This window comes from Uranotaenia lowii, chromosome 2, assembly GCF_029784155.1.
Source record: "Uranotaenia lowii strain MFRU-FL chromosome 2, ASM2978415v1, whole genome shotgun sequence".
Lineage (NCBI taxonomy): Eukaryota > Metazoa > Arthropoda > Insecta > Diptera > Culicidae > Uranotaenia > Uranotaenia lowii.
The window spans coordinates 299,030,999-299,058,942 of record NC_073692.1 but is presented as its reverse complement, the minus strand read 5'-3'; the positions used below and the strand labels follow the sequence as shown (position 1 = coordinate 299,058,942).

At 41.5% G+C, this 27,944-nt stretch overlaps 1 protein-coding gene and 1 long non-coding RNA gene across 2 annotated transcripts; one reads left to right on the top strand and one right to left on the bottom strand.

The window, feature by feature from the left end:
• Window positions 1-1,006: 1,006 nt before the first annotated feature.
• LOC129742803 (zinc finger protein 62 homolog) lies at window positions 1,007-27,422 on the bottom strand. The gene is made up of 12 exons (XM_055734742.1): window positions 27,204-27,422; window positions 27,020-27,139; window positions 15,295-15,927; window positions 15,123-15,227; window positions 14,923-15,058; window positions 14,631-14,835; window positions 11,898-12,102; window positions 11,715-11,834; window positions 3,586-4,218; window positions 3,419-3,523; window positions 3,214-3,349; window positions 1,007-3,147 (listed from the first exon to the last, which is right to left on the bottom strand). The coding sequence occupies exons 1-12, from the start codon at window positions 27,306-27,308 to the stop codon at window positions 2,789-2,791; spliced, it is 2,862 nt and encodes a 953-aa protein (XP_055590717.1). The 5' UTR covers window positions 27,309-27,422; the 3' UTR covers window positions 1,007-2,788.
• On the top strand, window positions 18,573-19,049 carry LOC129744631 (uncharacterized). Its single transcript, XR_008736963.1, has 2 exons — window positions 18,573-18,734; window positions 18,799-19,049. It is a non-coding gene; the product is annotated as an uncharacterized LOC129744631 (long non-coding RNA).
• Window positions 27,423-27,944: the final 522 nt, after the last annotated feature.

Genomic DNA, 27,944 nt, shown 5'->3' with positions numbered 1-27,944 from the left:
GACTTCTCCTGATAACATCCCAGATCTGGATGATCCCCAACAGCCCATTCACTCCAACCAATACATAACCAATCCATACAAAAATATAAATGGCTCCAAACATACCAGCGAGGAAAAATATAAATAGGATATGAGCTCCACCTCCAAGACGATGCAACAAGCCCCTCCCATTTCTCCCATAACTTTTACACGCCCCTCTTGACATCACCGTAGCCTCATTATATGTTCCCCCCTCACTGGCTTATAACGACCTTGTTGACGAAATGGCAAACCTATAGTTGCACAACTACCAACACCTTTGATCATCTTAGGAGACCTGAACGCCCATTCCACTAACTGGGGAAGTTATCACGCCGACAAAAAAGGAGAATACTTGGAAAACTCGCCCTTTCACACAATCTCACTATTCTTAATGATGGCAGCCACACACGCGTAGATCCCTCTACAGGGAGTACGTCAGCTTTGGACTTGAGTCTGGTCTCGCTGAGCGCTTGGACCGAATTTTGGTTGGCATACACTAGATGACAGCCATGGTAGCAATCACCTACCTATTAAAATTACTATTCCACCATCTACCCCACAATCAAACACAAGACCAAGATGTATACCGCAAACGACTGGCAAACCAGGAAAGATTGCGGTTCCTTGGTGGTCTCCCGAAGTTCGGGATGCCATCAAATTATGAAGTGGTAGATACAGATAGAGTTGATTCTACCACCACACATTATTAGGTCAAGCGTGGTTCGACCCACAAACGGAAACTTGCAGTGCTCAAAAGTTTAAGTCATCGAAATTCTCAGCTCATAGCACCAAAAGTACGTTGACTCAACAGCGTTAAAAAATAATCTAATTAATAACATTTCATTGAATTTTACAGCTGGATACATTGATCCATCAAGAGATTCCAATCGTTATTTCCTGAGTGGATTATAGGCTCTTCGAAATTAAGCGCCAATAGCAAGAAGATGTGGGTTTCTTTCCAAATAACTCCACCGGTATTCCAGATTGAGGGTATCAGAATTAAATCGTAAGTAGCTTTATTTCTTCTTTTATTCCTGAAGAATGCGTGTGCCCAAACCTCCAACACACCAGTACCTAACTATCGATGAGATCAGTTTTGCGACAGTCGAGATCAAAGAACAAATTAAGATATGAAAAGCAAACTGAAAGCAAAATATAGTGTGGACTTAAATTTTATTGCAAAACTAGGCATCACTGTTATATCCTAAATTAAAACTTGAGACTAAATTGATTATAGAATCTTATATATAAAAATGGAGGCGCTATCTTTGTGATAACATCACGTATGAACGAGCGGTGGGAATGAAGTGAAACTTGGTATCCGAGGGTTTTTGGGGCCAGAGATGGTTTGTATAATAGTTTCGAGAATCTCACTTTTGATGAAAGGGGGGTCCCCATACAAAGTTATCTCTTCTTCACATCTTATATATAAAAAATGGAGGCATTTTCTTTGTAACAACATCACGTATGAATGGTCGGTCGGAATGAAGTGAAATTTGGTATCCGAGGGGTTTTTGGGTCAGATATGGTTTGTATAATAGTTTCAAGGATCTCACTTTTTATGAAAGGTTTTCCCAATACAAATTCAACTTTATTTGTTATGATTTTCATAAGATTCTATTCGCGAGAACGATGCAGTTAAGGACGTGTAGATAAAATTAATCATTTATTACGATTTATACTTAAGAAGGTAAAACGAAGTTTACCGGGTCAGCTAGTTATACGATAAATTTGTTCTTAGGAGAATTTAATTAAAATTTTGTATATAACAATGAAGTCTAGTTTTGCTATCAAACTCAATTATTTTATTTGCATGGTCTTCCGTCCCACGTCGACAATACTCATTCAATTCACTCGGCCCATGTGGCAACCGTTCTCCAACTTCTCGGGTATCCTACATTCGTTAGATCACGCTCCCCTTGGTCTAACAACCTCGCTCGTTGCGCCCCTGATTGCGCAACATATCCTACCCGGCATATCCGTTCAGCCTTCGCCGCCTTCTGGATGCTGGGTTAGCCGTAGATTCGCGCGAGTCCTTGGCTCATCCTTCGCCTTCCGTTCTTCTGCACGCCACCAAAGTTGGCTCTTAACACTCCTCGCTCGAATATTTCGAGTGTGCGCAGGGTCCTCCTCGAGCTATAATCACGTCTCGTGCCCGTGGGGGGCACGAAGCCTTTGCGGGATACGTTGAGCTTCTGATATAACATTTGTGTCCCCTGGTAACGATGCAGCTGCTCCAGCTTTTCGAACTACTCCACGTCTCCTGTCAATGATTTTCCACGTCTCGTGCCCGCGCGGCGTTCTCTTCGTACGTCACCTTCCTATACTCTTCGTCGAACCAGTCGTTTTGTCGTATTCGTTCCACATGCCCTATGACTCAAGTCTGCACTAAAAAATTTTCCAGTTGGCTGTTGATATCTAAATTTGGTATCAGCTTGCTTTCAAATGAAACCTCAACAATGCCTAGTTTTGCTTTCGTAAAACGTTCGACATAAACCACAATTTCAGTTTGCTGTATATAGGTACTTTATTTTGGTCTCAGTTTGCTATCAATTTGGTCATCAGTGTTTGCTTGGGCTAGTTCACATTTTTTGACTGAGCTCTTTTCCAAAAACCGTTTGTTCATATTTGGAAGCCAGTTTCTTTCAGAAGCCTACCAATCGGGGCACAATCAGATTTGTAATTCACACATTGGATATGATAAGAAGTCTGTCCACTGATCCAATGTATACGGCCGTCCCACTATTGGGAACATTTTTTCAAACACTTAGTCGACATATCCTCCAATACTTTCATAAGAGGTAATCGTTGATGAGTGATCACTGGACAGCATGTTGGATGCACCGGTAGCCATCAAAGCGGGATGTGGGGCAGGAACCGTTGAACAAGGTTGCACTGGCTGCTCCGCGTCACTAATTAGCTTGTTGTGCGTTTTGCTATGTTTTTGAAGTGCCACCAGTTGAATGAACCTCTTGCCGCATGTTCCGCACTCGTGCGGTTTCTCGCCGGTATGAGTCATAATGTGATGCTTGAGCGTATCTGGCTTGCCGAAGGATTGATCGCAGAATGTGCACGGATATGCCTTGACACCGCAGTGTACGACTTTAACGTGTCGGTTCATACCTTCTGGAGTTTAGAACGTCATTCAATTAGTACTACATCATAAAAATCAAGGGAAATCAAACAAGTTACCTATGGTGGTAAACGTTTTAGCACAAACATGACACGAAAATTGCCTTTCCCGAGTGTGGGTATTCACATGAACTTTCAACTCATGAGGTGTCGTCTTTCTAAGGCCGCAGTATGGACAAACGTGATTTTTTATACCCTGTCATATGTGGTTAAAATTACGTTAAATTATCTACTGTTAAAGTTAAATAAAACTTCTCACTTATACCTCATGTCTCATGGTGTGTTCTTTTAACTTATGTGCTGTGGGAAGCTTTTTGTTACATATTGAGCATTGGAACGGCATGTCGCCAGTATGGATGAAGTTATGTTTCTGTTGGAAAAAATTAAATGTTTTTTAGCTGGTATGCTGATACGAACAGGCGGATAACATACCTTCAAAGCTCCACTAGTTGAAAAAGTTTTTCCACATTGATCACAAACGCTGCGTTTCTTCTCCGGCTGAATAAAATTTGGGTCGTGTCGAAGTCGATGCATTACCATTGACTGCTTCACTGTGAAGGTCGATTTGCAGCCAGGAAAGTCACAGGGATAGCGCGTGTTGGTTTTCAGATGTTTGATAGATATGTGCGTCTTTAGGCTGTTGTATTTTTTAAATTCCTTGCCACAGTAGGTACAGACTGCTGGTTTCAGTCCCTGATGAGAACGTATATGACCTTGATAGCGCATTTCACTACGAAAAATCTTATTACATGTTTCGCATTTATATTTCATTTGAGGTTCGGCTCTAACTTCACCACTTTTATTCTTACGCCGCTTCACAACTGATTTGTTGTATGATTCACTTTTATCGTCTTCAGCAGATGAATCATTTTCGGGTGCTGAGAACTCATCAGCCGAAGAATCTGAATCGCTTCCATCGTCTTCGATAGTCTGCGACCGACCGAGGTGATCGGAAGATTCATGTTTTTCTTCAATTGCGATTGGTTCGACCTTCAGTATTTCTACGTATGGTTCATACTCGTTTTTTTCGTTCTGAGGAACGCACTCTGGTTGAGGTTCAAGTTTCTGAAAAAGAAAATTTTAATAAGTGTATGCAGTAATAACATACAAAGTCATATTGGTTATATAAAGTCATATAAAGTTAGAAGAAATGACATGTTGAAAATGAGCGGGTCGAATTTTAATGAGAAGCATTTTCAGCACAACATTTTTTTTTCTCAGCAAAGCTCAACTGCTATGAAGTGTTAGATACAGATAGAGTTGAATCACAAGCGGGAACTTGCAGTGCGGGCGAACAAAAAGATGGTATGTGATCGCTTAGAAAAGCTCGCTTTAACTCAAAACGGATCCATCGATGGACTGCCTTTTCAGTTTTTGATCATCGCGTTCGATACAACCGGGGTTCCGGTTGCTATCTTCACGGTCGACAGATAATAGACTACCACATATGATGTGATGCCGTGTTTTGATTTTGAGCGCGCTATCAACTACGGTCCTCCTGCGACCCCTCCCGGCCAATGGCATAATGGTTGCACTCCGTGATTGGTTCGCGATAATAAACATTGGACAATTAGTGGTATGAATAAGGTTTAGCAATTGCTTCGGTAGCTTTTACTTTGCTCGAAATCAAGCAAAGCAAAAGCCCAAAGCATTTGCTTAGTTTGGTATGAATAAACATTTGCTTAGCAGATGTGTACTAAAGTCTTAGAACATCCCGCATGGAGCAGTATTATACAATAACGATCCCCATTATCTTCTTCCCAAGACACCCAAAAGATTCCCTTAATAGTTTTGTATTATTAATGAACGATTATGCTAATCGTTTTTTCATCAAATGGAATCGTTTAGACACGAATAACGATACAGGGAACGGGTTGTTAAGTAAAGAAACGATTCATTTTTTTGCCTTTTTCTATTCGTTCTAGAACGATTTGATCATAGACGATAGAGCATATCGTCACCTAACAATGATAAGATTCGAACCCAATTTGAGGTTTTGTTGATTTTATTCAATTTCAGTATGATTTCCAGACAAAATAAATAAAAAAAAAGGTTTATATTACATACATTCATTTTATTTTTGCTCTAAAAATTAAAAAAAAAAACAAACCTTCCGTGACCATCCGCGGATGTTCGCAGGAACAGCTTCCGGATGTATTCTGAGCGCTTTCGCCTGCTGCTGCAGCACTGCCGAGCCATTCTTAACTCTGTTGCTACATAGCGGTTGGCCGCTGGTGATGGTGCTCCTCGCCTTGATAGTAATACTGCCTCCATAGAAAAAGAGTTTCTTCGCATTTTTCCTCCAGTCTATGAGCGAGAATAAAAAGAGGTTTTAGTGTCTCGCTATATACACAAAAAAAGGCATTTTACTTACTCTCATAGATCACTGTATCTTTCCTCGTAGCCTCCGTCTTCCACTTTCAGCATTCCAGCTACGGAACTAGGCGATCTCTTTAATGATTTTTGCCCGAACTCAGCCGGGAAAAACTTTTTTTCACAAAGTTTGGCCACGTGTGATGACGTGACAGCAGAGAAGTTGGTGCGTGTTGCTAAAATAATCTATTAATTTTTAAAAACCATTCATTGTATCTTTCTTAAATAATTCTTTATCATTTGATTGCGTTGCTAAATTAATCATTTTATTCCTTAGAATATTCATCGTATCTTTCGGGAATAATATTTTATACGTTCTAGCGAAGGCACATTAAGCCAAGATGCAATATAGAACGTAACTATTAATGTGATCAGAATAGAATAGTACGGAAGATTCAGCGTACGGTTTTTCGTCATGCGGGATAGCTTTTGCTTCGAAAAAAAGAGCTATCCAACCAGCAGAATCTGAAATTTTCTAAAGTAAAATGAAAGAAGACGATCAAAAAATTGAAAAGTACGGCTAAAATAGCCATGAAATCGACGATGCGGGTGGTGGGTGTAAGAACGATCGGAAAAATTTAAGTCAATACATGCTCGTATGTTGATGTTTAAAGAAAATTGAATATTGTCAAACAAAAAATGGCCTAGGTTTTTAACATTTATCATAAGCTCTCCCATACGTTTTCGGATCGGGATCATCCGATATATAAAAAAAAATAGGCAATAGGCGCGCATCTTAACTTAGATGTTTTTTTTTTAATCTTTGAATTATAAAAAAATCATATAAATTTGGGAGATCTAAATTATGTTTTAAATTATTAAAATTTTCTTCCTACTTCGAGCGGATTGAGACTTCTTCCACTATAGCCGGAATTTTTTAATTTGGAATATTTACTTTTTGATTTGTTTAATTTCATCTTAGACGAATCATTTCATACAACGACAGGAATATGAAAAAAGTTGGGTTATCACTTCGACTGTTCTTTATCTATGTTGAAAATGCCTTTTTAAATTGTATTGAAATGTAATATTGCTAATTTTATAAATTCATGACGTTGTTGGAGAATTTGTTTATTGGAAAAGTCTGCTACCAAGCATGCTTAGAAAATAAAGTAATTGCTAGGAGATTTCTCGAGGGATTGCTCCAGATTTGGGCTTTATTCATACCAAACTAGCTTGTTCTAAAAGTAAAAGCTCCTGACTGAGAAAACAGCTGTCAGAAAAAACTTTATTCATATCAACCGAAGCAATTGCTTTCTGCGACTGCTCGAATGCTCGATTTAGTTTAGCAAAAGCAATTGCTAGTGTTTTTTTGTTGAAGAAATCGAAGTAACAGTTGTTTTATAATATTCGATAAATCATAGCAATCTTGTTTTACGCTGTTACCTTTATAAACCACGTGCCAACCAACAACTCTTTAGTAGTAATAAATCAACCATTCTAGAACTAACACGCCTTTTATTAAGAGGTTGTGGGCCCAGTTTTCGCAAATTTTGGAAAATTCTCGAAGCAGTTGAAGATGGCTAGCGCGAAGAAAGCCGGTATTGTCCAATTCGCTGGTGAAGGCTACGACGTCTGGAGATTCCGAGTCGAGACGCAGATGTCGGCAAATGGCGTGAAGAGAGCTCTAACGGAGGACGCACCAGAAGCTGCGGCGGAGTTAGCTCTATTCCGGGAAATGGACGAAAAGGCGAAGGCTTTGTTGGTGGCGTACATCGCGGACAGTCATCTGGAGTATGTCCGGGACAAGGACACGGCAAAGGCGATGTGGGAGTCCTTGGCGAACACGTTCTCCAAGAAGGGATTTTCGGCACAGAACTATATTCGTCGGTCGTTGTCTCTACTCAAGATGGAGGAGGGAATGGCGCTAATGGACCACTTCCGGCGGTTTGACGAGTTGGTCCGTAAGCTGAAGGACGCTGGGGCGACCTGTTCGGAGTTGGATACAGTGAGCCAGCTGTTTATTTCGTTGCCACCGTCCTATGATGTGGTGACAACTGCAATGGAAAATTTGCCCGAGGACCAGCTGAAAATTGATCTGGTGAAAGCTCGACTGTTGGCTGAAGAGCAGAAGAGGACTGGTCGGGAAAACCACGTAAGCGTTCCAGAAGAGTCGGCATTAGCAACCAAATCGTCACGGAACAAGAAATTCGTGAAGGTTAACGGATTTCGAGGAAGGTGCTACTCGTGTGGAGACGTCGGCCACAAAAAGCAGGACTGTTCGAGTTCAAGGAATCGTCGAGCACGTGCCCAGGCAGCAAGCGTTCCGGTTGACAAGGAGGTGGCACTAATGGTTTTCAACGACGTCGATTCGGGTGCTGAGCATGAATGGATCCTGGATTCAGGTGCCAGCTGGCACATGGCGAGCAGTGAAAAAAGTTTCTGGCAGCTGAAAAAGTTGTTTGAACCCGTTACCATAGAAACTGCGAAGGATGGCGAAAAATTGACTGCTACGATGGAAGGTGTCGTCAAGGCAACGGTGAAAAACAACTTGGTGTTTTCGTTGCAAAGTGTGCTGTTGGTTCCGAAGCTGAAATATAATTTGCTTTCGGTATCGAAATTGATCCAAGCCGGTGTCAAGGTGAACTTTCAAGATGGTCGAGCAGTGCTGGAGAAGGATGGTTCGGAATTGGCTGTAGCGAACTTGAAAAACAATCTGTTCTATCTCAAGATGCATCCCAAGAGAAACGTTGCTGCCATGGTGGTGTCGACAAATAGCGAAGCGTTGCAGTTGTGGCACAAGCGTTTCAATCACTTGAGTTTTCCGAACTTGAGGCGGTTGAAAATGAACGAGATGGTGCATGGAATCGGCGATATTGAGAAAGAAGGTGGCTTCTGCGAAACGTGTGCTGAAAGTAAAATGATTCGGCAACCGTTCAACAAGCAGCGTCCCAGAACCCGGCGGCCATTGGAACGTGTTCACACAGACGTGTGTGGTCCGATAACACCGAAAACCGTTGATGGATGTCAGTACTTCGTATCGTTTCTGGACGATTTTACCCATTTTGCTGTTGTGTACCTCATGAAGCAGAAAAGTCAAGTGTTCGAGTACTTTAAGGCGTACGAAGCTATGGCGACCGCAAAGTTTGGGCAGAAAATCGAAAACATGCGATGTGATTTGGGACGAGAATATTTTTCCACCGAGCAACTGGCGTATTACAGCAAGCGTGGAATAACAATCGAGTCGACTGTTGGGTACACACCGCAGCAGAATGGAGTAGCGGAAAGGTTCAACCGGACGATTGTGGAGAAAATACGAGCGATGTTGGTTGAATCGGGTGCTCCGAAGTACCTGTGGGGAGAAGCGGTTCTGAATGCGGTGTATACAACAAACCGCAGTCCAACTGATGCTGTACCAGGGAACCGAACACCGGCGGAGTGTTGGCATGGCGAGAAAGCGGATGTCGGAAAGCTCAAAGTGTTTGGTTGCCAAGGGTTTGCCTGGATCCCGAAGCAGAAGAGAACCAAGCTAGATCCGAGTGGCCAAAGGTGTGTGATGCTTGGTTATTCCCCGAACGGTTACAGGCTGTGGAATCAAGAAACCAGGAAGATGTTTGTGGCTCGAGATGTAAAGTTTAACGAAACTTGCTTTCCATTTCGGGTCCCCGAGAACGAGGCTGACAGGAGAATTGTGATTCCGGAAGAAGTTCCAAAATTGGTGAAACCAAGTCCAACTGGCGACGATGGCGAACAGACCCAAGTTCCAAATGATGAGTCTGATCATAGTGATGGATCGGAATACGAATCCGGGAACGAGTCCGTAGAGATGGTTAATGGCGTTGCTGACAACACTGCGGCGCTCCCACCACACATAAATGGGAACGAATCTGTTAAGGAGAGTGTTCCGAGGTCTAGTGGTCGGGAGCGCAGAACTCCAGGTTGGTTCAATGATTTTATTTCACCATATAGAGTCCTTGCTGCTGTCGATTCCCAACAGATTCCATCGTGCTATTCCGAGGTCCATGGTCATCCGTTTGAAGAGCAATGGAAACGAGCTATTGCGGACGAGTTGGAGTCGCTAACCAAAAACCAAACGTGGGAGATGGTCCAGTGTCCAGAAACAGCAAGACCGGTTCCGTGTAAGTGGGTGTTCACACTGAAGTGTGATGCTGATGGGCACCCAGTTCGTCACAAGGCAAGGCTGGTAGCAAAGGGCTACATGCAGCGACGGAATGTGGACTACGAGGCGACGTTTGCTCCGGTGGCGAAATTGTCAACTATCCGGACAGTTTTGGCAATTGCAGTTAACCGAGGTCTGAAGATCCACCAGATGGATGTGCGGACGGCTTTCCTGAATGGGATCCTGCAGGAAAAAGTCTACATGCGTGTTCCAGAGGGGGTAGAAGGCCAGCCCGATGGTGTGGTGTGTCGATTGAAGAAATCAATTTACGGTTTGAAACAATCACCACGTTGCTGGAACGAGCGTTTCAATATGGTCCTGATTCGAAACGGTTTCAAGCGGTCGCAGCATGACTACTGCGTGTACACCCGGGGAGAAGGCAAGCACGTGGTCTACATTGTGATCTATGTCGACGATCTGCTGGTAGCTGCGAGGGACGTTGGAAAAATTCAGCAAATCAAGGCCATGCTGAAACTAGAATTTGAAATGACGGACTTGAACGAGCTGCACTACTTCCTGGGCATCAAGATTGAACGCGAAGCAGATGTTCTTTATTTGTCTCAAGAGGCTCTTATCCAGAAGATTCTTGCTCGATTTGGATTGAGTGAGTGTCGTCCTGTTAGCACACCTGCTGAAGCCAAGTTGCAACTGAAGAAATGTGCTGAACCCTGCGACCATCCCTTCCGAGAGTTGGTAGGCAGCCTGATGTTCCTGATGCTGGGATCAAGACCGGACTTGTGCTACGTGGTTGGCTATTTGGCACGATTCCAAGATGCTGCCGGAGAACAACATTGGAAGCATGCTAAAAGGGTATTACGGTACCTTAAGGCGACCAAGGATCTCAAGCTGGCCTATAGGAGGAACCCGCAAGAAGTTTTGGTACGAACCTACGTCGATGCAGATTATGCCAGTGACGAATGCGATCGGAAATGTGTGACTGGATTCTTGGTACAAGTTTTTGGTTGTACGGTGGCCTGGTCGTCAAAGAAGCAGCGCTGCGTGGCCATGTCCTCAACTGAAGCTGAATATATAGCCATGAGTTCATCGGTAAGCGAGACCATTTGGATAGCTGGCCTGATGTCAGATTTGCAGGAAACCGCAAATTTGTTCCCGATTCCCGTCTTCGAGGACAACCAGGGTGCGATTGCGATGGCCGAAAAGGAGGAGACGAAACGAGCCAAACATATCGATGTTAAATTTCATTTCGTCCGAGATGCTGTTGCTGAGAAGAAGGTGAAGCTGTTGTACATCGAGACTCAAAACCAGGTGGCTGATATTCTTACGAAGTCGTTACCCCTACCTACGTTTGCGAAGCTGAGGAAGATGATCGGGTTAGTTGGCACCAACAACTGAGAGGGGGTGTTGAAGAAATCGAAGTAACAGTTGTTTTATAATATTCGATAAATCATAGCAATCTTGTTTTACGCTGTTACCTTTATAAACCACGTGCCAACCAACAACTCTTTAGTAGTAATAAATCAACCATTCTAGAACTAACACGCCTTTTATTAAGATTTTTCATACCACCTAATAAACCAAATGAAAGTGGCTGGGAACAAGCAACACATTCTCACTGTCCAATTTTGAGAACCTCAATCTTTATTATGGATCAATAACGACGCCGGCCAAGTCCATGCAGTCGATAGAGAAAAGAAATGTAGCGCAGCACTTGTGATGATTTGTTTTACGGAGAACGGCTGTACGCCACCCCTCCACAAATCTCACGCTGAGTATTTGGGGTTTAAGGTAATGTGGCAGGAATGTCACCTTGGTAAGCGACGTGCCCATTCAAAACCTGTGTTTCCTATTCAAACTCCTTTTCTTAAAGATGTGATGCCGTGTTGAGATGTTTCAGCCCAAGTTTATTTTTTATTTTCATGAAGGCGTGTGCCAAAAAACTTTGGCTAAAATAAATAAAAAACACGGCATCATAACATAAATCTTCTTACTAAAAAGGACTTGAAATGTTCTTACTGAAAAGGACATCACTTTCACCGATAAGGCCGATCAACTCAGTAACAAACATAACTTACGGTGATTCAATTCTTCGTTAAAAAAAAATACTTACAACGTTCATCATTTTAGCATGCACCTTCAAACAAACATTCCGAAAGTGGTTGTAGTCCATTAGTTTACCATGACACTCGCCACATATTTGTTGCCGCTTGGGATCCTCTTCCGGGTGCAACTAAAGTTAGGAGAATAAATCAGCCTTGTCGCAAGCTTGAGACTTATGACCTAAACAACTTACCTCAATCGATGTAAGATTATAGAAAATGTCGGAGAACTTTTGCAAATTCTGCATCACCGTATTATTGGTGTTCGGAAATTCGCCACAAGCTCGGCACATTTCCATGATGCTTAAAACTTTCTCACTTTTCAGCCAATTAAAAATGGTGTTTATTTGCATGGAACGTCTTATTTCGTTTGGTGGATCGAAATTCGAAACAAAATGTTACACGCTTATGTGTGCTTGTTCATAAAAAAGTTGAAGATAACTCAAATATGGCATACGTTCGGATGAGTTTGTTATTTCCTAGGTAAACATAGGGTACGTTCATACATTTTCTGTTTTGAGAATATCAAAAAAACTATTCAGAAATATCGGACTGATATTTAACAACTTAGTTACTGGCCCTTACCCCCGAACGGCTGAGCTGAAGGGCTGAAGCTGTTCAAGTAAAAAGAAGAAGAAGAAGAAGATATTTAACAAAATATTATCAACACGCAAACTACAAGCTTTATTTATTGCAGTACCATTGGGCAGTGGGACAACAATTGTTTCAAATAGAATCCAGTGTATTCATGTATTCATTAGCATATTTATATATTCATATTCAAATAAAATTTTCATGGTATTGAATTAATTAATTATATTGAATTGGGTTGGTGAGATGCATAGTAAGTTAGTTGTATATTCAGCAATAATTTCTCGAGATAATTAATCCAAACCTTTATCGTGATTGCCTCTACTTACGACTGTGCCTCTGCTTACGACTCCACTCCCTTGAACGTCTCATCCAGCAGTTATTAACTGGATATATGGTAGCTTACGATGGTCCTACGCCGTTTGGCCTAAAGTCATTTGGCATAAAGCCGTTTGGCATAACGTCGTTTGGCATAAAAGTCGTTTGGCATAAAGTCGTTTGGCATAATGGTCATTTGGCATAATAGGTGGTATGAAAAACCCCTAGCAATTGCTTTTGCTAAACTAAATCGAGCATTCGAGCAGTCGCAGAAAGCAATTGCTTCGGTTGGTATGAATAAAGTTTTTTCTGACAGCTGTTTTCTCAGTCAGGAGCTTTTACTTTTAGAACAAGCTAGTTCGGTATGAATAAAGCCCAAATCTGAAGCAATCGCTCGAGAAATCTCCTAGTAATTACTTTATTTTCTAAGCATGCTTGGTAGCAGACTTTTCCAATAAACAAATTCTTCAACAACGTCATGAATTTATAAAATTAGCAATATTACACTGCAATACAATTTAAAAAGGCATTTTCAACATAGATAAAGAACAGTCGAAGTGATAACCCAACTTTTTTCATATTCCTGTTGTTGTATGAAATGATTCGTCTAAGATGAAACAAAACAAATCATTTAGTAAATATTTCAAATAAAAAAAAATCCGGCTACAGTGGAAGAAGTCCCAATCGGCTTGAAGTTGGAAGAAAGTTGTAATAATTTTAAACATAATTCAGATCTCCCAAATTTATATGATTTTTTTTTATAATTCAAAGATTAAAAAAAACATCTAAGTTAAGGTGCGCGCCTATTGCCTATTTTTTTATATATCGGATTATCCCGATCTGAAAACGTGTGGGAGAGCTTATGATAAATGTTAAAAAGCTAGGCCAATTTTTGTTTGACAATATTCAATTTTCTTTAAACATCAACATGCGAGCATGTATTGACTTAAATTTTTCCGATCGTTCTTACACCCACCACCCGCACCGTCGATTTCATGGCTATTTTAGCCGTACTTTTCAATTTTTTGATCGTCTTCTTTCATTTTACTTTAGAAAATTTCAGATTCTGCTGGTTGGATAGCTCTTTTTTCGAAGCAAAAGCTATGTTCTAAGACTTTAGTACACATCTGCTAAGCAAACGTTTATTCATACCAAACTAAGCAAATGCTTTGGGCTTTTGCTTTGCTTGATTTCGAGCAAAGTAAAAGCTACCGAAGCAATTGCTAAACCTTATTCATACCACTAAATGTCCGTTTGGCATAATGGCCGTTTGGCATAAAAATATAAAAATTTATAAGGTAACATAAAATGTTGCTAAACATTAAAATACATAAGTTTTTTTTTTTCAATTTACCGATTTTCTAGGTTTAATCAAATCCCTAGGAAGGCCCCGTGTTTCTAGGTTTACCCAAAGCTAGGGACAAATCCCCTAGCCCGGTCCGCAACGCGAAGCGTAAGGACCATACTTCATTTTAGTTCGAACGCGAAGCGTGAGGAGGCTTCCTCGAAATTTTGATCCATCATTTTAGAACGGCCACGTACCCAAAGTTAGGGACAATCCCCTAGCCCGGTCTGCAACGCGAAGCGTAAGGACCATATTTTATTTTAGTTCGAACGCGAAGCGTGAGGAGGCTTCCTCGAAATTTTTATCCATCATTTTATGCCAATTATGCCAAACGGCCATTATGCCAAATGACCATTATGCCAAACGACCATTATGCCAAACGACTTTATGCCAAACGACTTTTATGCCAAACGGCGTTATGCCAAACGGCTTTATGCCAAATGACTTTATGCCAATCGGTACACAATCCTTACGATGACTTGTTGCTGAAGCCTTAGCTACAACTGCGGAACGACCGTGCACCCAAGGTTGCTACCATACATACAGTTGAATCATTGGGCAGTGGGATCTCGATTGAATCAGCCTGCATGGGGGATATAATGGATGTCGCTGCATCTTTCATCAATGTAGGTTGCAACTGGTACATTTCGGTAAGATGGTGGATAGTTGTTACTGGTTGTGCGTTTTAGTATGCTTTTTAAGTGCCACCAGTTGGATGAATCTCTTGCCGCATGTTCTACACTCGTGGGGTTTCTCGCCCGTATGAGTCATAATGTGATGCTTGAGCGTCCCTGACTTACCAAACGATTGATCGCAGTATGTGCAAGGATATGCCTTGACACCGCAGTGTACGACTTTAACGTGTCGGTTCATACCCTCTAAAATTAAAACGTCATTCAATTAGGAAACATTAGACATTCTAATAAAATTAAACATCAACGTAAATCGATCATCAAATAAGTTACCTAAGGTGGAAAACACCTGAGCACACACGTGGCATGGGAATTGTCTTTCCCGGGTGTGGGTATTCATATGAACTTTCAACTCATGGCGTGTCGTCTTGCTTAGGCCGCAATATGAACAAACGTGATTCCTTATGCCCTGTCAAGAGATGTTAAATTTCATATAATTACTGATTAAGTTGTGTAAAACTTCTCACTTATACCTCATGCCTCATGGTGTGTTCTTTTAACTTATGTGCTGTGGGAAACTTTTTGTTACATATTGAGCATTGGAACGGCATGTCGCCAGTATGGATGAAGCTATGTTTCTGTTGAAAATATCAAAGAAAAGGTTATTGGCTGGTATGCTACTACGTTTTTAGATAGTATAAATACCTTTAGAGCTCCACTAGTCGAAAAGGTTTTTCCACATAGATCACACACGCTGCGTTTCTTTTCCGGCTGGATGAAATTCGGGTCGTGTCGCAGTCGATGCGTCTCCATTGACTGCTTTGTAGTGTAGGTCAACGTGCAACCGGGAAAGTCACAGGGATAGCGTGTATTGGCTTTAAGATGTTTGATAGATATGTGCGTCTTTAGGTTGTTGTATTTTTGAAACTCCTTGCCGCAGTAGTTGCAAACGGCTGGTTTCAGTCCCTGATGAGAACGTAGATGACCTTGATAGCGCATTTCACTACGAAAAACTTTGTTACAAGTATCGCATTTATATGTCATTTGAGTTTCAGCTTCGATTCCATCACGTTCGTGCTTACGTTGCTTTCCGTCTGATGTCTTGTTTGATTCACGGTTTTCGTCTTCAGCTGATGAATCATTTTCGGACGCTTCAAAACCATCAGCAAAATTTTCCGGATCGCTCCGATAATCTTCGGTAATTTGCGCATGGTTTAGATCATCCCTAAATTCATATTTTTCCTCAATTGAGATTGGTTCGACCTTCAGTATTTCTACGAATGGCTCATACACGCTTTGTTCGTTCTGGGGTTCGCATTCTGGTTGAGGTTCAAGTTTCTACAAAAAAGAACATGTTATAAGCCGTGAAAGTATATTTGCCAGATATGCGAGTAAAAAGTAAAATTTAAAGCTCTCATAATAGGAGTTTTACGGAAAACTTCTGTTAAATGTTTGTTGCCACCCGGAATGGCTAATTTATCTTCCAAAAGTAGTTGTTTATAAAAATAATGATGAAACGATTTGTAGAAAATATAACAGTAGGAAGATTGCGGTGAAAAGCTCAGAACGGATCCATCGATGGAAGTTATTTTCAGCTGTTTATCATCGTGCTCGATACAACCGGATTTGGTTGCAATCGTTACGGTCGATAGTCTGATACTGGATTATGAACTATATTTGACTATATAGAACTATATCTGACAGCAATACCTACTTTAAAATAGTTTATCATATCTATTTATGACGTGTGATGAAATACTTTTGAATAAAATTATACCCGGTCATTATCCAAATCTTTTGATTTTGTAACGAACGTTTTTGTCCCGATACCATCAACAACTTAAAGCGCCACTCCCGGAACCCGAGAGGCTGTTGACGCGTGTTTTGCGTCCCGGCTAAAGACTCAAATCAGGGCGGGCTAACAGTTCCAACGTTGTATCTCATTCAACTTCCCAACTGACTACCGGAATGCGGCCCTAATCTGTAACTATTGATAGAGTGGAATGCACAACCCACAACCCTGCGACACTTACAAAACCTTATCCCACGCAACCCAAATCAACAGCAAACGTCGACGCTTCCAATCTTACCCAATCAATCAATTTAGGCGGAACTTAGTTTGATTCTTTCTGCAGCTGTATTTACAAATTTTTGTTCCTATGGGCCTTAGTGACGTCCCTCAAACATTAGCTCTTAATCCTAATCACAATAAGCTTAATTCTAGGCTAACCTGCTCAGTTCCTTCAGAGGTTCCAATCGGCTGACTCCGTACTTACATGCACTTCATGCTCAATACAAACGCTTCAATCTTGTGGTTCGTGTCCCGGCTCAGATGCAACGACGACTAACTGTGCCCTATGCAGAGCAGCATCGAGCCACACGTGGTTGGACCAACACGTGTTTGACCAAAGCCTCGGAGTGTGCTGATGAGTCACGACAATCACTGTGGTACCGATGGGAGAGCGGCGGAATTTCTTCCACCATATAACGGGCTCTCCAGGTATTGGCAGTAATACCTCGGTTGAGAACGTGTTCCACAGAATGACGTCGCTTCGACTACCGGATATGACGAGATGCAGCACCACACGGAATTGGTCTTCCGTCCCCAGCCAACACCCACGTTGAACGGTGGGATTCCTGCGTTCAACGTATCAGATTAAGGGCAACATAAGAATTCTCAGTCGGAACCAATTTGCATGAGCAGTGCACAATGCACAGTGAATCTTACCTGGAGGTAACTGTTTCCAATTTAAACAATTCGATCGGCGTTGTTTCTTATCGACAAACCAATTTCGTACCTGAGCAGAGATAAACGCATTCTAACAATATTCTGTTTGCCTAATTGTGAAAATTTTACTCACAAGTGCCTTAAGCCCTAACATGTGCAAATAAAAACTTTTTAGGCGTGACACACGAAACTTATCTGAGTTTCACAAAGCACAATCTGCAATAACTAAACATTGATATAATGATCTTAAACGATACAAGAAGATTATCGCCTTCACTACCTGCACGTGGTTTAAGTTTTAGCACTTTAAACAGGGCTGAGCCCGATATGACCGAATACGATCTTAATCGCCGAACGAGTACTGCCAAAGTGGATTGCGACCGTCGACGACGACGTGCTATCACCCCCCAAATCTAAATCGCGCCCAATGATGGCTAAGCCACCGGCAGTTGTGTGCGTTGCATTGCACTCTATCCTCCCTAGCTAGTGGGCTTTGTCCGCATCTCAAGGACATTAAAGTGATACGCAGAGATTTTTTTTTATCACAGCCTCTTTTTGCATCCCAAATAGCTAGTCAAAAAATTAAATGAGATCACTTGTGGAACTCAAATATTCAAGGAAGGGTAGAGCCTAGCGATTGCCTCTAGCGACCGGGAGATGTCGCGTTAAGCGGTTGATGGCAACTTTCGGGTGCCTAACCAAGTCAAGAGCTTTAGCATTTTTTTTATGGCATGATTTAACAGGAGTGGTCTATCATAATTCGATAGGGCATAATCAAATATATTACATTCGCCGATGCAAAAGAAAATAAAAATTTTGAAATAAAATTTCAAAATTTTTATAACAAGACAATACTACTAAACCAACTCTAAATATTTACAACTTTATTTTACGCTGTGTTATTTTTACTGTATTTTTTTTCAGAACGCATTAGAACCAATTCACCTAGAATATATTCGAAAATTTAACCAATTAACATAATTACCACGGGTCATGGTACCAATTTACTCCGAAAGTTTCGAAAATTTACCCATTATCAAACCTATAAACTCCAGAAAGCTGGAAACAAATTTTATCCTACATGATCCGATTAACTCCAATAATTACTTGGAAAACTGTATAAGATTTTTTCCATATCTCTAAAAAAAAACACCGCGAATTATGTAAAACTAATAACTACATTTATCCTAGTGTATGGGTTCTCAATTAAACGTCAAAGAAGCCATAAAAGCTCATTTCATTTGTAAACAACAAATTTCGGGAAACTAAGAACGTTTTTACATTTAGTTTGGAATTCTGGACCAAATTACTGCTAAAAAAAAGAATTGGATGCTAATTAATGGAAAGATTTGAAAAGAAAACTAAACCGGACTATTGGATTGACGAATTGGTGAAACAAAAAGGGAATCTAACAACTGTAAGTAGCAAAAATATTGATTGAAGTTCTGGAACTAATGATTATTTTACTGTTACTATTTTAGATTATGTGCGGAGCTATGTGCAATAATGATTTTGGAGCGTTTGAGCAAAGAAGTAATCTGGCAAGAAGAAAATCAAAACGTCTTGCCTTAAAATACGCAACACAGGTCGACGAAGGAAACAAAAATGACATCTTGACGCCTACGCTTCAAGGATTCCTCAATAGAGTGTTTTCCAACAATATGATTTTTGTTTAGCTGCATATGGCAAACTAACATAGCTGAAAGAATGGAAATATAATTGATGCAACAGATCACTGCCTTTTTAAAAATGAACCATGATAGGTTCCCGGAATTCTTCGACCATCCAAGTCTTCTAAGACGTAAGTGCTAGTACCTAATTTTTGACGTATTCGAACTTTAGTGAATTTGGGAGCTAGTTTTCCTACAAAATTTTTCGCTTTGTCCGATAAGTGAACATTTTTCTTGTATACGATCTCACCACACGCAAAGGTGTGTTTTTGGTTTGCGCGAAGATTATAGGGCATAGAATAGCGCTTATAGGCTTTCAAGAGATTTTCGCGAACTGTTTCCCATAATCGTTTTTGATCAGGACTAAAACACGATTCCTGTTTGTCAGGATCTAGAACTAAATCTCGTAGATGTTCATATTCTTTACCAGAACTAACCATGTTGCGGCCAAAATTTAAAAAGTAAGGCGTAAAACCAGTGCTGTCATGCACATTGGTTCTGATGGCCATGGCTATTTGCGGAATTGATTCGTCCCATGTCTTATGGTTCGAACAGCGGTTTAAAGTACAACGTATGGCGGTGACAATAACGCGATTCACACGCTCTGTCGGGTTCGGGCTGGGGTGGTAAACCGAAAGGTTCCAGTGCGTCACCCCGTATTTAAGGAGCAATTTTTCAAACGGATCGGATAAGAAGACTTTTGCATTATCCGTGATACAAATCGAAGGTGCACCAAAAAGAGTAAAAACTTGATTCTCGACGAATGTGCAAACACCGACTGCGGTCGCCGATCTCATGCATTGGACCATTATAAACTTGGTGAAGAAGTCTGTTACGACTAAGAGCCACACGTTTCCCTTTTTGGAACGTGGGTATGGTCCCAAAAAATCCATAGATATTAGTTCCCACGGACGAGAACACATTTTCGGACTCCCACAAGTAGGAGTTACATTCACGTTTGGAATTTTTGACTCTTTGCAAACCATACAGGAGAAACAAAATCGTTTTATCTCGGAAGACATTCGTGGCCAGTAAAATTTTTCACGTATCTTGGCCAGAGTTTTTAAGAAACCCAAGTGTGCCTCCTCATGAATCGCTTGAATAATCGGTTTTCGCTCTGCTAACGGAACTACGTACTTCCACTTCATACCGGGATCTTCGACTAACGAAGTGTTGGTGACAAACTTGAAAAGCTTGTCATCGACGATTTTAAAATCCTTGTACCTGTCAGGAAATTGTTCTACCTGTCTTTTCAATTGAGTGATGTACAAATCTGGCAAAGGGGTATCTATAACGCATAAACTACGGGATAGTGCATCGGCAGATATATTTTCGGATCCTTTTTTGTATTCCAATACCATGTCGTACTTGGATAATTTAAGTGCCCATCGAGCGATCCTTGGGGACTTCGACTCAATGGACATCGTTCGTAAAAAGGTGAGCGACATCGCGTCCGTTTGTATCACAAATTGACTACCTTCGATAAAATGTCGAAAATTCTCGATGCTGAGCAAAACTGCGAGACATTCACGCTCGGTGGCGCTATATTTTCGTTGAGTACTTGATAATTTCTTCGAGTAGTATGCTATACATCGACGCTCGCCATCCTGGATTTGGGTAAGGACTGATCCTATCGCGAGGTCAGAACTATCTGTCTCGATGATGAATGGGATGGAGAAGTCGGGATTGGACAGAATTGGGGCAGATACTAAAGCAGATTTTAACTTCCCTAAGGCCTCATCGGCTTCTTCGGTCCAAGTAAACGTTTTACGACCTTTCTTCAGCAAATTGCTTATTGGAGTTGTGATCTCGGAATAATTCCTTATGAACTTTTGGTAGAAGCCCGCGAGTCCCAAAAGTCTTCTAACATCCTTAACGGATTTTGGAGTACAATAATCGAGCACAGGTTGAATTTTCGCGACATCCATGGATAAACCATCTTCGGAAAGCACATATCCTAAGTAACGGACCTGTTTTTGGCAGAAACGAGATTTGGTGATGTTAATGGTAAGCCCTGCTCGTTTTAGACGAACAGCGACTTCCTTGATCAGACGGAAGTGTTCTTCCAACGACAGTGATGTGATGATAATATCATCCAAATAAACGTAAACTCGTGGTTCGAGGTCGTGTCCAATCACCTTGGACATGAGGCGCACCATGGTGGCCGGACTATTTGCCAATCCGTAAGGCATAACGGTGAAACGAAACATAGATTTTGTAGTTCGGAATGCAGTTTTGTCTTTCGCAGACGGTTCTAAACCTACCTGGTAATAGGCCTCCGAGAGGTCTATTACCGAGAAGAAACGGGATTTCTGAATACGTTGCAGTATTCCTAACATACTCGGAAATGGAAAATCGTCTTTACGCGTGGCTGCATTCAGGCGTCGCGAATCTAGGCAGATACGCCACTTGCCATTGGCCTTCTTGACCGGTAATAAAGGATTCAAAAAATCAACGGGACCATCGCATTCCTCAATTACACCAAGTTTCAACATTCTATCGATCTCGACGTCTAACACGGATTCTATTTTAGGTGACCATCTGTAGGTAGCAAATTTAATCGATTTTGCACCGGGAAGCAGTTCAATCGAATGCTTCAAGACATGAGTTCGTCCCAGACGTCCATGAACCGTGACGGGTAATTCTGAAACTGCTTCGAAAAGACACGATCGCTGTTGAACTGTAAGGTCATGTTCAGTTAGTATACCTTCGGGTTTTTCAATTACTCTATCTGGAATCTCAATCGTAGGCATATCTAAACTGTCGTCCTCTACTTGAACAGGGTCTTGAGAAGGGATTTCGGATTTCTGTTCTGGAGAGAGTTGGAAACAGAATTTTTCTGGTTTCTCACTGAAGTAATCTTCAATCAACGTTAGCTGGTTTACTGAGCTCTGTTCCTCAGTTTCAGACGGGCCTAAATCCACGAAAGAATGATCGGGACGCGTTAATTCAAATCCAAATTTCCGAAGGAAATCCATCCCAAGGATCAACTGTTTTGTAACCTCTGGTACTACGACCGTTGGAATCACGTGGGTAGTGTTCTGATAAGTGAATGGAAGATTTACAAAACCAAGACAACGATAGGCGGTCCCATCAGCTGTCGATACTTTAAGATTCAATGGATTGATTTTCAAGCCGAGCTTGTCAATCAAAGGCAACGAACTGATCACCGAAACACTGGCTCCGGTGTCAGCGAGTCCTACAACATTTTCGGTCATGATTTTCAAGGTAATATGGGGACATTTATGAGACATAGTATTGATATGAAAGGTACGTTCGAAGTAGTGAAAATTCTGGTTAGGAACCTGAGCGAAATTATGGTCAGGAGTTAGGTTCCCAATACCTCCCGTCCTTATTCGTTTTTTGAGTCGCTATTTCCTGTATAGCGCAGATTATGTCGATTTGGGCACTGAAACGCAGTAGTATCAGCATGCCCACACATATGACAAAATATTTTTTTCGTCTTGTCACATTCCCGCCACATGTGCCCTACTTTTCTACAGTTCCAGCATACGATACCATCTCTGGCCTGATTGTCTGCCTCATTTTTCTTTAACCGATCATTATTCCCTTTTCTTTCGGCTTGGGTCTTCATGACAAGAACGTCTTCATTTTCTAAACGGCTACCAGAATCTTCGTTTTCGTCTACCTCTTCCTCGTCAAGATAATTTAGTAACGCGTTTCGATTTAACGGTTTTAAACCGAACAAATTTGTCTCAAGAGCATCAAATTTGTAGCAAAGTTGAGCCAAGTGCTCGATCGAGTAGATCGGCTCCAGGGCAAGCCTACGTTTATACCCTAGTTTCATATTCTCAAATATGATATCGAATTTTTCTTGTTCCGTCATTTTCTTCGTCATTCTTCTCGCAAGGGTCTCAATTTCTGTAAGGAACGCACTAAATTTTTCATTAGGTTTTTGTTTCCTAGCCCGCATTTCTTCACGAAAAGATCGATCACGATTGGGATCATCGTACCTCATCATTAAATTTTCGACTAACTTACCCCACGAAGTAAAACGTTCTTCATAGGTAGTGTACCAAATGAAAGCCTCATCGCGAAACAGAAGATGGGCATGAATTCGTAAATCGTCTTGGTCGATGCCATATGAACGACAAAGGAGGTCAATTTGCCTCAGGAAATCTACAACAGGTACAGGGTTTGAATCCCCACTAAATTTGGGCCATTTTTCGATAATGTTACATTGTTGATACGGGAGTCGTCTTGGCTGAACTAGATTCCCTACAGCACCGTATGGTCCTGATAACGCTTCCCCTGATCTCCTCTGAGGAGCTTGATTAAACCTTGCACCATGGTATGGTGATGGAGGCGCTGATTGCGAATGTTGAGGAAAAGCGAAATGCGGAGGATTAAGCGAATCGAGTCTATCACCAGAAGCAACAGGATTAATATATTCACGCGTAAATGGTACTGTACACGGAGGTACCATTGGATTCGAAAGACTCGAGGCATTCAACGGGTTCAAATTACCTGGATCTACGCGTTGAGACAAGCTCGAAATCTTAGCTTGCGGAGTTTGATAACTTCTCGGATTTTGTAAAGTTACATTCGCGATATTCTCGACTAATTGATCGATAGTCCTCCGATCTACCGTTCGATCAAACCGTACCGGTCCTTGATCAACAAGGCTGTTAACATACACCCGAATGTAGTTTTCGACTTCTGATACGTGGAGATATTCGTAATCGCCTGATCTAGGAAACTCCGGATTTCTTGCAAGTCCCAAATTGGACACGTTGTTCGCCGTCGAGTGGTTGAGCGCGTAATCTGGGACAAACGGTTCCCCATCATTCGTCAATTGAGAGACATTAAGTCTATTACCCGCCGAGGCCACCGGCTGACCATTTATTTCACGATCCAGACTCGAAAACGGTAATCGATTCAATTGGGTTCTGTTACGCATCGCGATATTTTCTTGTGCACGCAACGACATGAGATCATATCCCAAAAACGGAGATTGATCATCCAACGAAATTCGCTGCGGAACCGCGTGACCACGAGACGTACTAGGTATGTTCATTTGCATTTCCGACGCGTTTAATCTCGCACCCGATTCGTTTGCCTGTGTGCCGAAAATCTGTGCATCCGTAGCCGAAGTGTTGACTCGCGTACCCGAAACTTGTACTCGCGAGCCTGGAATGTATCCTGGCGGAACGGAGAAATATGTTTGCGAACCGACGATATTTGGTTGCGTACCGGAAATAGAGATTTGAGGTTCGACGAAGTTCGTTTGATTATCAGACATGACATTTTGCGCACCGGAAGGATTCTCTATTACACCTGAAACGTTTGCTTGCGACCCGGACATATCCCTAACTGATGCAGTCGGAATATCGAGCATCGACTCCGATACCCGAGGAGTAGTCATAATCGTATCGGAAGTATTCTGGTCCGGACCAGCAACAGGAGTTTCCGTTGTTTTCGGTGTATCCCTACAAGTTATTTGGATCTTTGAAAAACTTTTGGCTAATAAATTTAGATCTATCTTGAAAAATCTCTCTGCCAAACCGCTTACAAGGTTTATCAAAACTATTTGGTTTTGTTGCTCCAATTCGTTTTTCGGTGTGTATCTTCCTAACCGTCGGTGGTAATGTACTAATCGAGAGTACAAACTACCATGAGGTCGTCCAATGCTTAAAGTTTGCTCAATTTCTTTCAATTTACTCGTTATACGAACAAAGTCGTCTGTCAATGCTTGAGGCGTTGTGTAAACAACCGTCGCAGGATCTTCTTGATCGCGCAACAAAATTCGCAAAGTTCTTCTTTTCGATTGTACAGGCTCATTAACATTGGCTCCTCTTAAAGCAAGCTCATAATTCAATTCCTCTTCCTCGAGGTGATCTGCGTTAATGTGATAATGCTCCATTTTGCACGTAATTGAAAACTAAAGATAATAAGATAATTCAACTATATGTAAAAAAAAAATATCAAAATAATCCGATCCAATCCAAAATTCAAAATGCAATAATAAACTGTGCCTAATACTAATACCAAATAATCCAAACCAAAAATTCAATAATATATCAAACGAATAACTTCACAAACGACTTATGATTGTTACGATTGCGATGCTCTGATCAACGTAAGCGAATTTGGTTCTAATGTGTCCAAGTTTTGTGGTTATGAAATCAATATTTTTTTTTTTTAAGGTTAACTGTATTTAACTCAACTGTTTTACGAGCCCCACGTTGGGCGCCAGATTTGTAACGAACGTTTTTGTCCCGATACCATCAACAACTTAAAGCGCCACTCCCGGAACCCGAGAGGCTGTTGACGCGTGTTTTGCGTCCCGGCTAAAGACTCAAATCAGGGCGGGCTAACAGTTCCAACGTTGTATCTCATTCAACTTCCCAACTGACTACCGGAATGCGGCCCTAATCTGTAACTATTGATAGAGTGGAATGCACAACCCACAACCCTGCGACACTTACAAAACCTTATCCCACGCAACCCAAATCAACAGCAAACGTCGACGCTTCCAATCTTACCCAATCAATCAATTTAGGCGGAACTTAGTTTGATTCTTTCTGCAGCTGTATTTACAAATTTTTGTTCCTATGGGCCTTAGTGACGTCCCTCAAACATTAGCTCTTAATCCTAATCACAATAAGCTTAATTCTAGGCTAACCTGCTCAGTTCCTTCAGAGGTTCCAATCGGCTGACTCCGTACTTACATGCACTTCATGCTCAATACAAACGCTTCAATCTTGTGGTTCGTGTCCCGGCTCAGATGCAACGACGACTAACTGTGCCCTATGCAGAGCAGCATCGAGCCACACGTGGTTGGACCAACACGTGTTTGACCAAAGCCTCGGAGTGTGCTGATGAGTCACGACAATCACTGTGGTACCGATGGGAGAGCGGCGGAATTTCTTCCACCATATAACGGGCTCTCCAGGTATTGGCAGTAATACCTCGGTTGAGAACGTGTTCCACAGAATGACGTCGCTTCGACTACCGGATATGACGAGATGCAGCACCACACGGAATTGGTCTTCCGTCCCCAGCCAACACCCACGTTGAACGGTGGGATTCCTGCGTTCAACGTATCAGATTAAGGGCAACATAAGAATTCTCAGTCGGAACCAATTTGCATGAGCAGTGCACAATGCACAGTGAATCTTACCTGGAGGTAACTGTTTCCAATTTAAACAATTCGATCGGCGTTGTTTCTTATCGACAAACCAATTTCGTACCTGAGCAGAGATAAACGCATTCTAACAATATTCTGTTTGCCTAATTGTGAAAATTTTACTCACAAGTGCCTTAAGCCCTAACATGTGCAAATAAAAACTTTTTAGGCGTGACACACGAAACTTATCTGAGTTTCACAAAGCACAATCTGCAATAACTAAACATTGATATAATGATCTTAAACGATACAAGAAGATTATCGCCTTCACTACCTGCACGTGGTTTAAGTTTTAGCACTTTAAACAGGGCTGAGCCCGATATGACCGAATACGATCTTAATCGCCGAACGAGTACTGCCAAAGTGGATTGCGACCGTCGACGACGACGTGCTATCACCCCCCAAATCTAAATCGCGCCCAATGATGGCTAAGCCACCGGCAGTTGTGTGCGTTGCATTGCACTCTATCCTCCCTAGCTAGTGGGCTTTGTCCGCATCTCAAGGACATTAAAGTGATACGCAGAGATTTTTTTTTATCACAGCCTCTTTTTGCATCCCAAATAGCTAGTCAAAAAATTAAATGAGATCACTTGTGGAACTCAAATATTCAAGGAAGGGTAGAGCCTAGCGATTGCCTCTAGCGACCGGGAGATGTCGCGTTAAGCGGTTGATGGCAACTTTCGGGTGCCTAACCAAGTCAAGAGCTTTAGCATTTTTTTTATGGCATGATTTAACAGGAGTGGTCTATCATAATTCGATAGGGCATAATCAAATATATTACAATTTCTTCTAACTTTCTATCCGTCTATAATTGTCATAATTTTAAAATTTTCGCACTTAAAGAACATAGCTTTCGCCGATGAATTAATTAACAATACTCACAACGTTTAACAATTTAGCATGCACTTGCAAGCAAATATTCCGGAAATGGTTGTAGTCCATTAGTTTACCATGACATTCGCCACATATTTGTTGACGCCTGGGATCCTCTTCCGGTCGCAACTAAGGTTGGGGAGATAAAATCAGCCTTGTCGCAAAATGGAAACTTATGACTAAAATAATTTACCTCAATTGATGTAAGATTATAGAAAATGTCGGAGAACTTTTGCAAATTCTGCATCACCGTATTATTGGTGTTCGGAAATTCGCCACAAGCTCGGCACATTTCCATGATGTTCTAGATTCTCTAACTTTTCACTCAATCAAAAAAAGTAATTTAGAACGCTTGGCTTTATTTTTCTGGGTTGATCGGAATTCAAAACAAAATATTACACGCCTGTTTGTGTTTGCTTGTAAATAAGTTGAAGATATACACGCTCTTTTTTTTAAACTCAAAATTAAGTAGTTTTGGTTCAAAACAGCACTTCGGTGGCATCCCTCAACTTTGAGTTTAACAGGGCAATAGCAAAACTAAGTTCTGATAGGCATACTCAATACTAAGTTCGGCAGCCGAACTGTAATTTATCCTTTTTTTTCGAGGGTAGCTTATTTTCAGGGAATTGAAGGATGATTAAAATTTGTTGTACCCGGATGTTGCTGTTCCGGTACAGAGCAATGGAATGTTTTTACACTCCCGGTCAAAGAAAACTTCCGGATGTTACTTCCCACGTAAACAACATCCGGAAGTTTCCGGACATTCCAAGCCGCTCACCATATGATGACAATGACGGACAGAATTTTACGCTGACACGGTGAACATGCATTTCATTATAAAGTTCCTTCATAGTCTTCCGGTAATTGTTCCGGAGCGACAAAATTTTGCGACGTGTTTGTTGGTTGCTGTTCCGGTTCGAACTGAACTCGCTAA

Excerpts from the sequence above, each read along its gene's own strand:
- LOC129742803 (XM_055734742.1), bottom strand. The coding sequence starts at position 27,308 with ATGGAAATGTGCCGAGCTTGTGGCGAATTTCCGAACACCAATAATACG. Across the intron at positions 15,059-15,122 it reads AACACACCATGAGGCATGAG|GGCATAAGGAATCACGTTTG; the intron begins GTATAAGTGAGA and ends ATCTCTTGACAG. Across the intron at positions 12,103-14,630 it reads CATACTAAAACGCACAACCA|ACATTTTGTTTCGAATTTCG; the intron begins GTAACAACTATC and ends CATAAGCGTGTA.